The sequence below is a fragment of the Dermacentor albipictus genome, chromosome 4, assembly GCF_038994185.2.
Source record: "Dermacentor albipictus isolate Rhodes 1998 colony chromosome 4, USDA_Dalb.pri_finalv2, whole genome shotgun sequence".
Lineage (NCBI taxonomy): Eukaryota > Metazoa > Arthropoda > Arachnida > Ixodida > Ixodidae > Dermacentor > Dermacentor albipictus.
Genome location: NC_091824.1, coordinates 173,925,066 through 173,937,377, shown reverse-complemented (window position 1 = coordinate 173,937,377; position 12,312 = coordinate 173,925,066). Strand labels below are relative to the sequence as shown.

Below are 12,312 nucleotides of genomic sequence, written 5' to 3'. Positions count from 1 at the left end.
GAAAGGAAGGTCAAGACGATCATCTTTAGGAGGTAGCACGGGTCGATCCAATGTTGGACATGCTGAAACATCGGTATGGGTTACTCTCTTACAGAAGTCTTCGGCAACCTGCACTTCCGTCAGACATTGGTGAAGTGCTAGAGCACGGAAAGGATGTTTTTGCTGAGGAGGGGCACGAAGGCTTCGTACTACCTGCCAGATCCTAGAAAGTGGCTTTCGAGGATCCAGAGACGAACAGAAGGTCCTCCACCGTTGTTTTCCCATTTTTTGAAGGTGACGCCGTATTTTTCGTTGAGCTCGTCGACATAAGACAAGGTCTGATGACGATTGAGTTCGCCTAACCTTCCTTTCCGCTCTACGACGGATCGCTCGGAGTCGTTCATATTCAATATCAATCGCCGTTCTGGATGTAGGTGCACTGATGAACTTAGTTGTCTTCTGCATTGATGATACAATAATGTCTTCTATATCAGATGGTGAAGTGATGTCTCCGCAGTACTCTTCGACAGATGTAGAGAATGTGGACCAATCAGTGCAGCGTACAGCAGGTGGAGTTGATTGCACAAACCACTTCATCTGTACATATGTTGGTATATGATCGCTCCCATGCGTTTCTATGTCCAAGCACCAATTGACTAAGGGTAGGAGGCTCCGAGATACAATAGTGAGGTCTAAGCAACTTCCGTAGGTAGTGCCGCGGATGTAAGTTGGAGATCCATCGTTGATGACAGCCAGACCTTCACTGTCTATGAAGTCCATCAAGTTCCTACCCCGACAGTTCATTGCGGCACTTCCCCAGTAAGGATGATGAGCATTGAAGTCTCCAATAACAACATGAGGGCCTGGGGAGCTTTGTAATACAGTGGATAGATAAGAGAGTTCAAGTCCTTGTCTAGGAGGTATGTAGGCGCCGATGATCGAAAACACATGTTGTTTATGTTTTAGTGTCACACACACATATTCATTGCTGTCATGTGGAGTGATCGCGTTCCGCACAAACGTCATGTCACTGCGTATACACATTAACACTTTGCTCTTGGGTCCATCTTCACGTGACCAGAGCTTAACGTATCCGGAAAGGCGAAATTCCGACGTGAGATTTGGCTCGCATATCACGATCACTGGGAAGCGGTATTTGAATACTCGTTGCCTAAAGTCAGACATGCGGCCGCATAGACCTCGAGCATTCCATTGCATTATAACAGAATGATGCATCTTCTGTTCCAATGTCCAGTGTTTTATCGTGAGAGCCATGATTAATACCCTTATTTTAGAGCCGCTAATAGCGGCTCCATAGCATCTAACGCCTTCACGACCGACAGTGCAGTTGGCGTTGCCAATCCGGAGAGTAATATACGCATAGTGTTTACTAGCTGTTTAAGCATGTCTATCACCTTTTCATTTCCAAGCCTTTCAGTACCCTCCCGGCACTTGGGGAGCGCCGAAGGAGTATCTCCTCCGGAAGCCCTCAGTGGTAGCGAAGGCCACTCAATAGCCGAAGAGGTTGGACGCACGTTGGATGACGCCTCATTCCTTGACGGGCGCGGAGATACTGGGGGAGGCGCATCTTGTGTGTGCCGGCCTTGCTCTCTCTGTGGCACGGTTTGCATCCAAGTACTCAAAGGAAGTGCCTCTTTACCCCGAGGCTTGCTCTGGGAGCGGCGACGCCTTTGCCGCAACCGGCGCCTTTTCTTGCGGACGGAATCGGCAGCCTCCTTGTGCGTGGAGTTCTCTCTCACCATTTTTCTCAGAATTTGCCTCTCCTCTGCCATTTTGGGGCAGTCCTTGGATGTCGCTTCATGGGCTCCGGAGCAATTTGCACATTTCATGGCGTCAGTCTCACAGGAGTCTACCTGATGAGCACCACCACATCTTCGGCACGACGTAGGATTCTTACACACAGCACTCACGTGGCCCAGTTTGAAACACTTGTGACACTGTAACGGTCGTGGTACATATGGACGCACTGAGTGCCTCACATAACCTACTTTGACCGATGCTGGCAAAGAGTCTGACTCGAAAACCAACTTGATGCACCGGGAGCGGCCGAATCGGTGGATGTCGAGGATTCGCACTGTCGACGATAATAGAGATCGCAGGTCGTCATCCTTTATGTCAATGTCCACATCTGATATCACACCAGTGCAGGTATCTTTGCCGTACGCTAGGAATGAGTGAACTGGGATGTTGCCAACCACTTGAATGCCTTTCAAAGCCTCCAATACTGCCTGAGAATTCACGTCCACCGTCAGAATGTTCTTCCGAGCATTAATGCGGATCTCTCTCACATGTCCTGAGGCTATTCGGTCGAAGTATTTGGTCAGTGATTGTCTATTCAACGAATTCATATTCGTACCTTCCGTAGTTGGGGTGTAGCCTACGGAGAAGACCCGTTCGTCACATCTGCTGTTATGAGTAAAATCACTGCCTGCTGACGTCCGGCGAAGCTTGCGCTTCAAGTGGCGCGATTGGACTAGCGTGTAATCACTGTCCGAGTCCATCTCTGCCGCTGTTGAGCTGTCAGATGAATCGGGAAGCCTACAGTCGGTGATGTCGCGGTTTCCCACGGACAGGGCTATCGCCGCGGGACTCGCCTTGCCATGAGGGCGCGGAGGTCCTCCGTCCTTCATTCTGGAGGACGACGTCTTCAGGGAAGCTCCTGATATGCAGAAGGCGCACAACTTTGAAGAACCACAGAACAAGATCAACCGTTAGGCTGGTGAGCGCTGTGGGTACTACACATTGAAGCTATTCAATGTGTAGTACCCACAGCTAGGTTGGCGTTAGTTCTGGTCCGCGCGACTAGCACGGTCACAGCACTCCTTCCTCGTTTCCAAGGCCTTCCACCTCTAACGTTACCACCTAGATTTGGTCATCTTGTCCAAATTTATTTCCATTGCATTATAAAACCGAAAGTATGCGGCAGACTTAGCCATAAACCAGCGGGAAAAAGCAAAAGAGGGCAGACAAGCGCAAGAGATAAATGTACAGAACATTGTATGCGAGCTCAGTCATTAGTATAAATATTACAGAGTGATTTGAATAAAATACGGAGTCATATTCTCGCACTACACGTAGCAGGATCACGTATGTGAAACGATTTGAATATATTCTTCGGTTACTCCCCAGGCAAGATGCAACCGCGTTTCTATTTCCTCGCAAGACACAGTCGCATTACTGTGAGGCGGATAAGTTCGCGTAACCTACACTTTTATGAATGCTACGGCATCCTGAGGTTATAACGGTAAGATGGATAAGCTCGGATATACCAAACCAAAATTACAAACGGACGTGAGAAAATTTAGACGGTACTTGACAACCGTGATCTATCGTCGTTGTTGCGTAGGCGAATTTTACGTTATCTTCATTTCACGTTGGGGGGGTGAGCTTTTTTCATGCCCGTCATCTCTGTCTTTCCTGCATGCCCACTTGCTCCGCTACGTAACGTGCCACAAGGTGATAATATCAAGCGCGCTCGAGCAGTAAACATTAGTACGTGGTGCAATATGCATTTTAGAGTGTTTCAGAGCAGTGTCAGGGAAATTGAGAACTGAATGCAGCAAACTGACCACAGAACACTCCTGGAAACTGAATAATTGTAAGTGTCACACGCTGAAGTACAACATACTGCCTTTCTGCGGCGTTGTTGATAACAAAAGGCGCGCAATTCCATGAAAACAAAAGTTGCAATGACTGCCTTGAAAGAATCCAGCAGTATATGCAGGCGCCGGTGTGGGGGACAAAATCGTTTTTTTATAGATGGAAATAAGTGTATGCGTATCAGAAACAATGTACAAGCGAAACGTTCGAGGTTACCGTAGCATAATATTTTAATCCATTCAAGGTGACTAAAAGATTTCTTTTTTTAAATCATACTTACAGAAATTGTTAGAAACACTGTAAATTCGCCATGCCATTTGCCCTTCATCGTGCGCATCTGCAGGCACTAACAAATTCAGTAAATGCAACCATAGTGGTTCATGCAGGCCAATTTAGCTTATTTTAGGATTTTACTTTTGTTATGGCATACATTTGCACTACCCATCTGTTACAGCAATTCTTGTGCCTTCCTTTCATCTTACAACTTCCTCCGTTGTTAACATTTCTGATAGTTTTGTATAATATCGTTTCATAATCGTAAGTTTGATTTCATAACCATAATCAAACTTACGTTTTCTATGTATTGTAAAGTAATTATCCATGTGGTGAAATTTCCCTTAAAGCAAAGTGCAATAAGTTTGAAGAAACACTGTTTTAGCCATATTTTATAGAAGCCCTTATGATAGTTCTCGCGCTGCCAATGTTAAACGAGCTAGCTGTGATGACGTCAGATTCGTTATCTCTGCGGTATGCCTTTCGACGTAATGTAATTCTAATAATTGTTGTTTTGATTTCAAGATTATTGCTTTTGCACTCACTTACACAACGACCCATTTCAACAAAACTTTGCGAAGCAGTAATGTCACGCTTAAAAATTGGTATTATAGCGCTAACAAACTTATTTACGAAAAAAGCAAACGCACGCACACAATAGCACGCACACATGTCGAGCACACTCATATGCACACAAACACACACACACGCGCATACATTCCTATTATGCGTTCGTACTGTCAGTTGGTTCGTAAATTCGGTTTAATACTTCTACGGTATCTTCTTTTCGTCGAACTTTCTGAACGCGTTACTATAATTCGCACATTATTCTGTGCTAAGCTGTGGTTCCTAGACAAACCATTTTCTGAAGCATGTTGCAAGATAATCTATTAAACTGCTATCACTCTGGCCTAATGCTAAAACAAAAAGAAAACTAATATATTCAAGCACTTGTCAGCATTCGCAACTTGTATTTTTCTACTGGCAAGAAACCGACAAAACGGAAATATAAAACGCACGTACAAGTGTTGTGTCAGCAACAACATCAGAAGTGAAATTTCACTCTCGTTCACATTTGCAGCAAGCAAGGCACAAAGCAAGGAAACAAGGCAACTCTGTTAATTGAATTCTGGGGTTCTACGTGCCAAAACTACGATTTGATTATGAGTCACGCCATAGAGGTGGACTACGAAATAATTTTGACCACCTGGGGATCTTTAACGTGTCCCCAATGCACGGGGCACGGACGATCTTGCATTTCGCCGACATCGAAATGCGGCCGCCGAGGCCGGATTTGATTCCGCGACCTCGCACTTAGCAGCACAACACCCCGCCAAACCACCAGGGCGGGTAAGGCAGCTCAGCAAAAGGTCGATTAGATGTGAATGTAGCTGCGGCATAGTGGTCCTTCAGAATGGGCTGCGTGGCACATTTTTATGGCACCATGATCCTGTCGGAGGCTTTTATTTTGATGCTTCAAGCAGCTCAATAGCTATTTTCGATCCTGGACAACACTGGTGGTTACAGCATCTTTATTGAAACTCAAAGCTCATACCCGCACATTTTTGCGCTGTGTGGTGCAAACACAGTGACGCACGTATTGACATCAGTTGAAAGCACTACATGCGTGCGGTTGTGCAGGTTCACGTACGAGATCGCACCGGTGTTCATCCTCATGGAGAACGTGGTGATGAAGAAGATGCGAGATCTCATCGGCTACACCAACGGCGACAGCATCCTGGCACCCGGTGAGCACGCTGTGGACTCACGCATGCACAGCGTTTCCGCACTGATATGTCATCAGCTACTTTGGAGCGTGCTTGCAAAGCACCCCCAAAACAGGCAGTGACTGAAGCGCCTCCAGTGACAACAAATGGCTCCTGTCCATCCATGCGTATTAAGCAGACACAGAATCAGAACAGACCTCCAAATTGACCTTTCGGAAATCTGCCCACGCTGCATGACCAAAAATTTAGGACCGTCTAATCGACACAGAAAATGGATACCTAAGTGTCCGTGCTGAATTACGTGCCCAAACACTAACAGTGGCGCCAACGACACGAATGTGACATCACTGATTTAGGTTTATTAATTAGTTGTGTATTCAGTCCTTTGGCTTCCAAAAAAAGGCCTGAAAAAGTTTCCATGTCGAGCTCCTATTCATTTAAGGATGACATGAAATAGCTTCTTTTTTTTATGCATTTGCAGAGTCAGGGTACTTCACAGACTTTTCGGGGGTTATCTATGTTTCTATCTATGTATGTTTCTGTGTCTGTATCTATCTGTTTTGTAGAGTCCGTCGTCGAATGGGTAACGCATCGGGCTGCCATAGACTGAGCGAACAGGGCTCGAAACCAGCCATTGGACACGCTTGGGTCACCGAGTACTTGGCAATGTGAACAGCCTTGAATTGGATCAACGCGCCTCTTAGCGGCGCGGCACGTACTGTCGACGATCGCGTGCGAGCAGCAGTGCGCATGTGGTCGACTTGGCTTTTTTGCTCCGTCACATCTGCGCCTTTGTTTCAGTGAGCGCCTGCGGCAAAACTGGCTCGCACGCCCGCCGCAGATTGAATTCCTTCGAATGCCGTGCGGCTAACAAGCCCTATTGGCAGGGGGGGGGGGGGACACTCCGTATGGCTCCCATTGGCCATTTTCTAGTAGACGCTCTTTCGACGCTAGCGCCAAGGTCCCCTTCAGTTACGGCCCAAACCATTGGGCGACGCAGAAGCAAAATGGCGGCGCACATGATTGTTTACGTTGTCATGGCAACAGCAACAGCAGCCGCGCGGCACCTCCTCTCCCAAACGTTTTCTTTTTCCTTTTTTGTTTTTATTATGCCGACAGCTCCACTCCCTTTCCCCCTTTTTCCTATGCCGCGCGCGCCGCTCACTTTCTTTTTTTGTTTTTACCCGTAAGCGGCGCGTTTTTTGTTACGGCGCGCCACGCACCAGCTCGCAAGCAATGCGCGCGCTACGCCGCGCATTGGCATTGCTTGCGAGCTGGCGCGTGGTGCGCAGTGGGCTATGCGTTGGCATGCACGCAGTCTTGCCCAGCATGTGTCGGGACATAAACAAAATTCCACTTCCAACACAACAGATGTTTAGTCTCGCTTTATTGACTTCGTTTCCGAAAACAGATTTTTCTTGCAACGTGGTGTGATACACGCTCAAAAAATGAGCAAAAGTGAAAGGTGCATGACATATACAAGAGTACTAAAGACAAAAGTTCACAGATGGTGAAATAACAAAAGAAAGCGCTAGAAAACGCGAAGGCCGTTTCATGTACACACATAAAAAAACAAGATTTTTATATAACGTCCTCAAGACCTAAATGTAGACGAGCTCCTGATCTGTGGACGAAGATATAGCACAAAATTGGACGACGTCTATGACATAGTCATGACAACTGTAAAAAGAAAAAAACTCACTGGTAATGGCAAAAACAATGACACGCAAAATACCTGAAAGATAGAATAAAATGCTAACATTGATTGATTGAGAGCCATACCAAAAGAAAGCTTATTCTAAATCTGCACGAAAGTGTATGAAATGCGTGACATGTTCATTACTGCTGAACAAATTGAAAAAAAAAACATGGCAGAAAAAAGTAACATTGTACTAAAAACTGAAACACATATTATCACATTATTTTGCACATGGCCACAACTTGAGTAACGGTGGCAAGGGGAACAGAAGGTAGTCGGCTTTTGCAGCAGCACGTAGAAAACATTCGCAGAAAGGCTTATTCCTCAATCAAAGACCAGATAAAACAAGCCAACACGACTTTTCTTTCTACCCGAATGCAATGCTTAGCAATAAAATTACGTCACTTAAGGCACTAAGTGGTACCTACTGGGATCTCCTTTGTATAATAAACACGAACTGCAAAAATCTGCATGTAGGACACTTGCAATGCTCATGCTTTCCAGAAAAAAAAAAGCGTATCATGCCTACACATGAAGGTTGTTCGCGCGGTTTTCCCATCGGGGGTTACTGAGATAGTACACAAACACTAACAGTAATTTTTCATCTGTTAGTAGGTTTGTAGAACGTGATACACAAAAAAAGCACTGAGGGCGGTATGGAAAGCTGGGCAAGTTACTGAAGTTGCAGAATGAGACTTGGCACAGAAAAACACAAGTCACAGACCAGGTGACAATGAGGAGGAACATCTATTTGTCAGCTTTCTCTACCGGGAAGAGGCAAGTGTAGCATAATCAAGGCGCAACGACGTCCGGAGCGTCATGGAGCACACAAATGGACAGGGCTGTATTCGTGTACATGCGCCTTCTGATGTCCTTGGGTCTGAGCGCTCACCTGTTGTTTTTAGGCACCCGGAACAACCTTGCAGGACTTGTTTGTGAGGTATTTGTGCACCACTGCACGATGCACGAGCGGTACGAATCGTGAAACGGGTGAAACATCGCGGAGCACAAGCACACAGCTACCGAGGACCACAGAACTGACGAAACTAGCCACGTCGGTCAATGCACAGCAGCGCACGCATCTCGATGACAGTAGATAAAAAAAAACAAAGCGTTACGTAGCGGACTGCTGGCGGGGACGGCACGGCGGCGCGAGCGCGTAGACAGTCGAAGGTGAGGGAGTTGCGAGGGCGTTACGAGAGTGGGCGTGGGGAGAGGAGTTGAGCGGGGGGAAGGGGTTGGCCACCTGGATCGGCGCGCGTGCGCGCGACGATCTACGAGGCCATGCAAGGGAGACGGATTTTTGCGTTCGCCCATTACAGAGATGGCGCCAATTTCCTGTGCCACCGAAACCGGGCAGTGTCCCCCCCCCCCTGCTATTGGCACCTTTTGATGCCTCGCGCAGCATTGCTTGCTTCCTGTGGCGGCGTTATACAATCGGAAACGCTTCCCACCTTCGCTGCCGTGAATTCACGAAAGGTTTTGCAATCGATGTAGTTTGTCACCCAAATGGACTGGGAGTGAGCATCACTGGTACCCGTAAATTTAAAGATTAACAAGATAAAAGAGCAACCGTACAGCTATCATCTTCTGAAACTGTTCAAGGAAGATGACAGCAATTTATGCACGGGTAAGTCTCCCTAGACTACTGCGGGAACATTGCCACGGGCCATATAAGAACAGGGTAGTAGTATGCCGCAAGCTGCTATAGAGTTGAATTCAGGTCTGCCACTAGAATATAGATTACGTTCCGCAATTGGCGAAGGAGACAACCGGAAGATTCGTTCGTCTCTTGAGTATTCTTAAGGCTCAACCAGACGTACGCGTTCCAATGCGCCCGCACGCGCCGCACCACGCCTGGGCGCGTACGGCGTCAGGCGCGGAGGCTGTTTCGCGTGTAGGCGCGCGGCGGCGTCGAGACCTACAACCGCTAGGTTTTTCGCGCCCGCGCCGGAAGCTGCCGCTCGCGTCAGTAGCATGACGCACCTCACATGACCACGGCAAGCCAACGTCACTTCCGGAACGACTCTTCGCGCGACGTTCAGGCAAGCCCGGGTAGGGTGGCTAGAATGGGAGGTGTCAGCATCGGATGGGCTGCGCCGCGTATGGCGGTGCGGCATTTTGTCATGACAGCGACAGGTGGCGCGCTCCTCGTCTCCGAGATGCCTAGCGTGATGTGTTTGAGCAATCTCTCCGGCTCCACGCGCGCGTCGTGAAGTCTGTGGTGAAGTTAGCTTCGCCTTCCCCGCTTTTATTGTGTTTTCTTGCAATATGTAACACACATGCTTAACGTGTCCGTTAAGCGAAGGCTAGACTGCCTGGAACATGGCAAGCTAGCAACACTGCGCCGCCGCGGCGAGACGCGCGGCAACTCGTGCATCGTTTGGGTGCGCGCCCTCTTCCTCCGTCGGGCGCGACGCGACGTCGAGTCAGTGCGGCGTGTGCGGACGCATTGGAACGCGTACGTCTGGTTGAGCCTTTAGGGTAAGCTGACGTGCTACTGTTGCTTTCAGATAATGTTGATACTCTGTCGCACTCCACGTCAGGACAAGGTACCCCGATTGAAAAATTTGGTTCAATACACGGGAGCAAATATTGGAAGCGTTTCCGATAATATAACGCCCCAATAAGAAGCAAGACGTTATGCGCGACTCATCAAAAGGCGCGAGAGAAGTCAGTTGGCCGCGCGATAGCAGCATCGCGAATGCGCGACGGTCGCGCCAACTCTGCCGCACCAACTCAGTGATAGAGAGGCGATGACGTGACGTCGACGAGCACCGGAACCTTTCCGGGGAAAGCAATACGACGCACAGGCAGTTGTGGTGGGACGCGCACCGCCGCTTTGGCTTCATTCTCGAGTACAGGTGCCGCACCGCCAGAAGGCACGTCGATGCAGTCTGGCACGCGCTCCCGTGGTCCGTACACTTTTGCTCATGGTTGCACATATGTGCCGCTCTACAACGAACCTATTTCACGCCGATAAGGGTCCCTGTAGATGCGGGACTCGGTAGGTACCGCAGTTCAATCAAACTCTGACGCCGAACTGGAGCACTGGATGTGTGTGCCCCTAGGTCTGTGCTGCTCTTGAATAGACCTCTTTGGTGGCTACTTTGGTGCAAGTAGGCGTGTGCCGCTTTTCAATGAACGTGTTTGACGCCAGTTTGGGCAACTATAGGCATGTGCCGCTGCTAATGTGCCGCTCTATAATGACGGAAAATTTACTTCAAATTTAACCGGTGCTGGGTGCAATCGAACCCAAGTCACGAGGGCTCCTCAAGGACAGCAACACGACGTTTAAGCAGGATGCCCCACAAATGCACTGGGTATGTGCCGCTATTTAATGAACAACTCGCCAACTTGAGTCACTTAGTATGTGCCACTGAGTGTACTGCAAGCGAGGGAACAATTATCAGCGTTCGCGACATAGAGTTACTATACTTATTCTAGAGGACAAGCTACCCATAGGGTCCATGCATTGAAATCTGAGGTTGCCTTTGAGGAACGCTGAGGTTGCCAGGCTCCTGAGACGCTAGCTAGACTTGGTGACAGTAGTCAGTTTTAATCTGGCAACCGTATCAACGTATCAGCATGGCGTCTCGCTTGTAGTGTGGTGATGTGGTGTGCATGCAGCCGTGTGTTTGGGCTTTAAAAGTTGATTATTATATGGTGTGGGTGTGGTTCATGTTGGCCGTGCAGGTGGCAGTTATGCAACCGACGGATGATCCTGTTGAAGTTCCCGGCGGTATACGGTTTTCAGCGGTCACGCCTGTTGCAGGAGTGTCACTCGACGAGGTTACGAGTTAGGAGCTCGAAGCTGTGGTCAGATTCCTCGTTGGCGTTCCGTAATTCTCTTCGCACGGGCGCGGTATGTTGCAGAAGCCGCTATCGCGATCTATTGTCGCGACGATATATAGATCGGGGTTTTTTTATTACAAGTATTGATCCAGCTGTAGGGCACATGTAACCGACAAACGGAAGTCTCAGGTGATCACCTGAGATTTTAATAAAGCAGGCGGCGCAGGAACTCCAGGGCACCCAAGGAACAGTGGGGGATCAAACCTGGACGTAGGTACGTATTTTGAAGCTTCCCTTTATATTTTGCACCTTCAATGACGTATGTGTTGTGTGGCCCTCAATGCAGTTCATGTTGTAGCAGCTGTTTTGTCTGCGTCGCACATTGCATTAAGCTTGTGAGATCCACATGTGCAAAAGGAACGGTACGTAGGTTGCGGCCGCCGATGCAGGTGTGTGCCAGGGAGTGTTCGCACGGAGAGCTCCCCTGACACGCGCAGCGATGCCTCGCAAGGTCGAGATATTTTAAAGGCACCTGCGCCCATGATCTTTCTTTTGCCTCGGTGCAGTGAGTACGATTAACCAGAATAATATGGAGGGCATCCGGTGCAGTCGCGAATGCGATGCGAGTCACGGCAAATGTAGCTCGAGTCATCTGGCGTGTGTAGGAATATCAGAGTTAGTTATATGAGCTTTATGCATAATACGCTTTGATACGGTACCTTAAAGGAATTGGTCTAGAGGACGATGTTGGTACGTTTTTTCGTACCGCCCTAATCCTATACGTCCCCCCCCCCACTACAAACACACACACACACACACCTTTTTTCTATATGTGTACATACAGTTCCTTCCCATGACGGATTGACCAGTTCAAGTTGCCAACACAGAGGACAACATAGAACCTTATTTTGTATATGTGAGAGAATTAATTAATTCCTTATTATGGGATTTTACGTGCCAAAACCACTTTCTGATTATGAGGCACGCCGTATGTGGAGGACTCCGGAAATTTCGACCACCTGGGGTTCTTCAACTTGCACCTAAATCTAAGTACACGGGTGTTTTCGCATTTCGCCCCCATCGAAATGCGGCCGCCGTGGCCGGGATTCGATCTCGCGACCTTGTGCTCATTAGCCAAACACCATAGCCACTGAGCAACCACGACGGGTTATGTGAGATAAGTATAGGCCTTTTGCACATGTGGATATCACAAGCTTA

General features: G+C 48.3%; 1 protein-coding gene across 2 annotated transcripts in view; it reads left to right on the top strand.

Annotated features, from left to right (window-relative positions):
• Gad1 (glutamate decarboxylase) overlaps window positions 1-12,312 on the top strand; it is a 138,785-nt gene that overhangs the window by 74,793 nt on the left and 51,680 nt on the right. For both annotated transcript variants that reach the window (XM_070537836.1, XM_065446125.2), the window contains exon 4: window positions 5,515-5,621. In XM_070537836.1, the coding sequence (XP_070393937.1) occupies window positions 5,515-5,621 (107 nt within the window). The remainder of the gene's footprint in view (window positions 1-5,514; window positions 5,622-12,312) is intronic.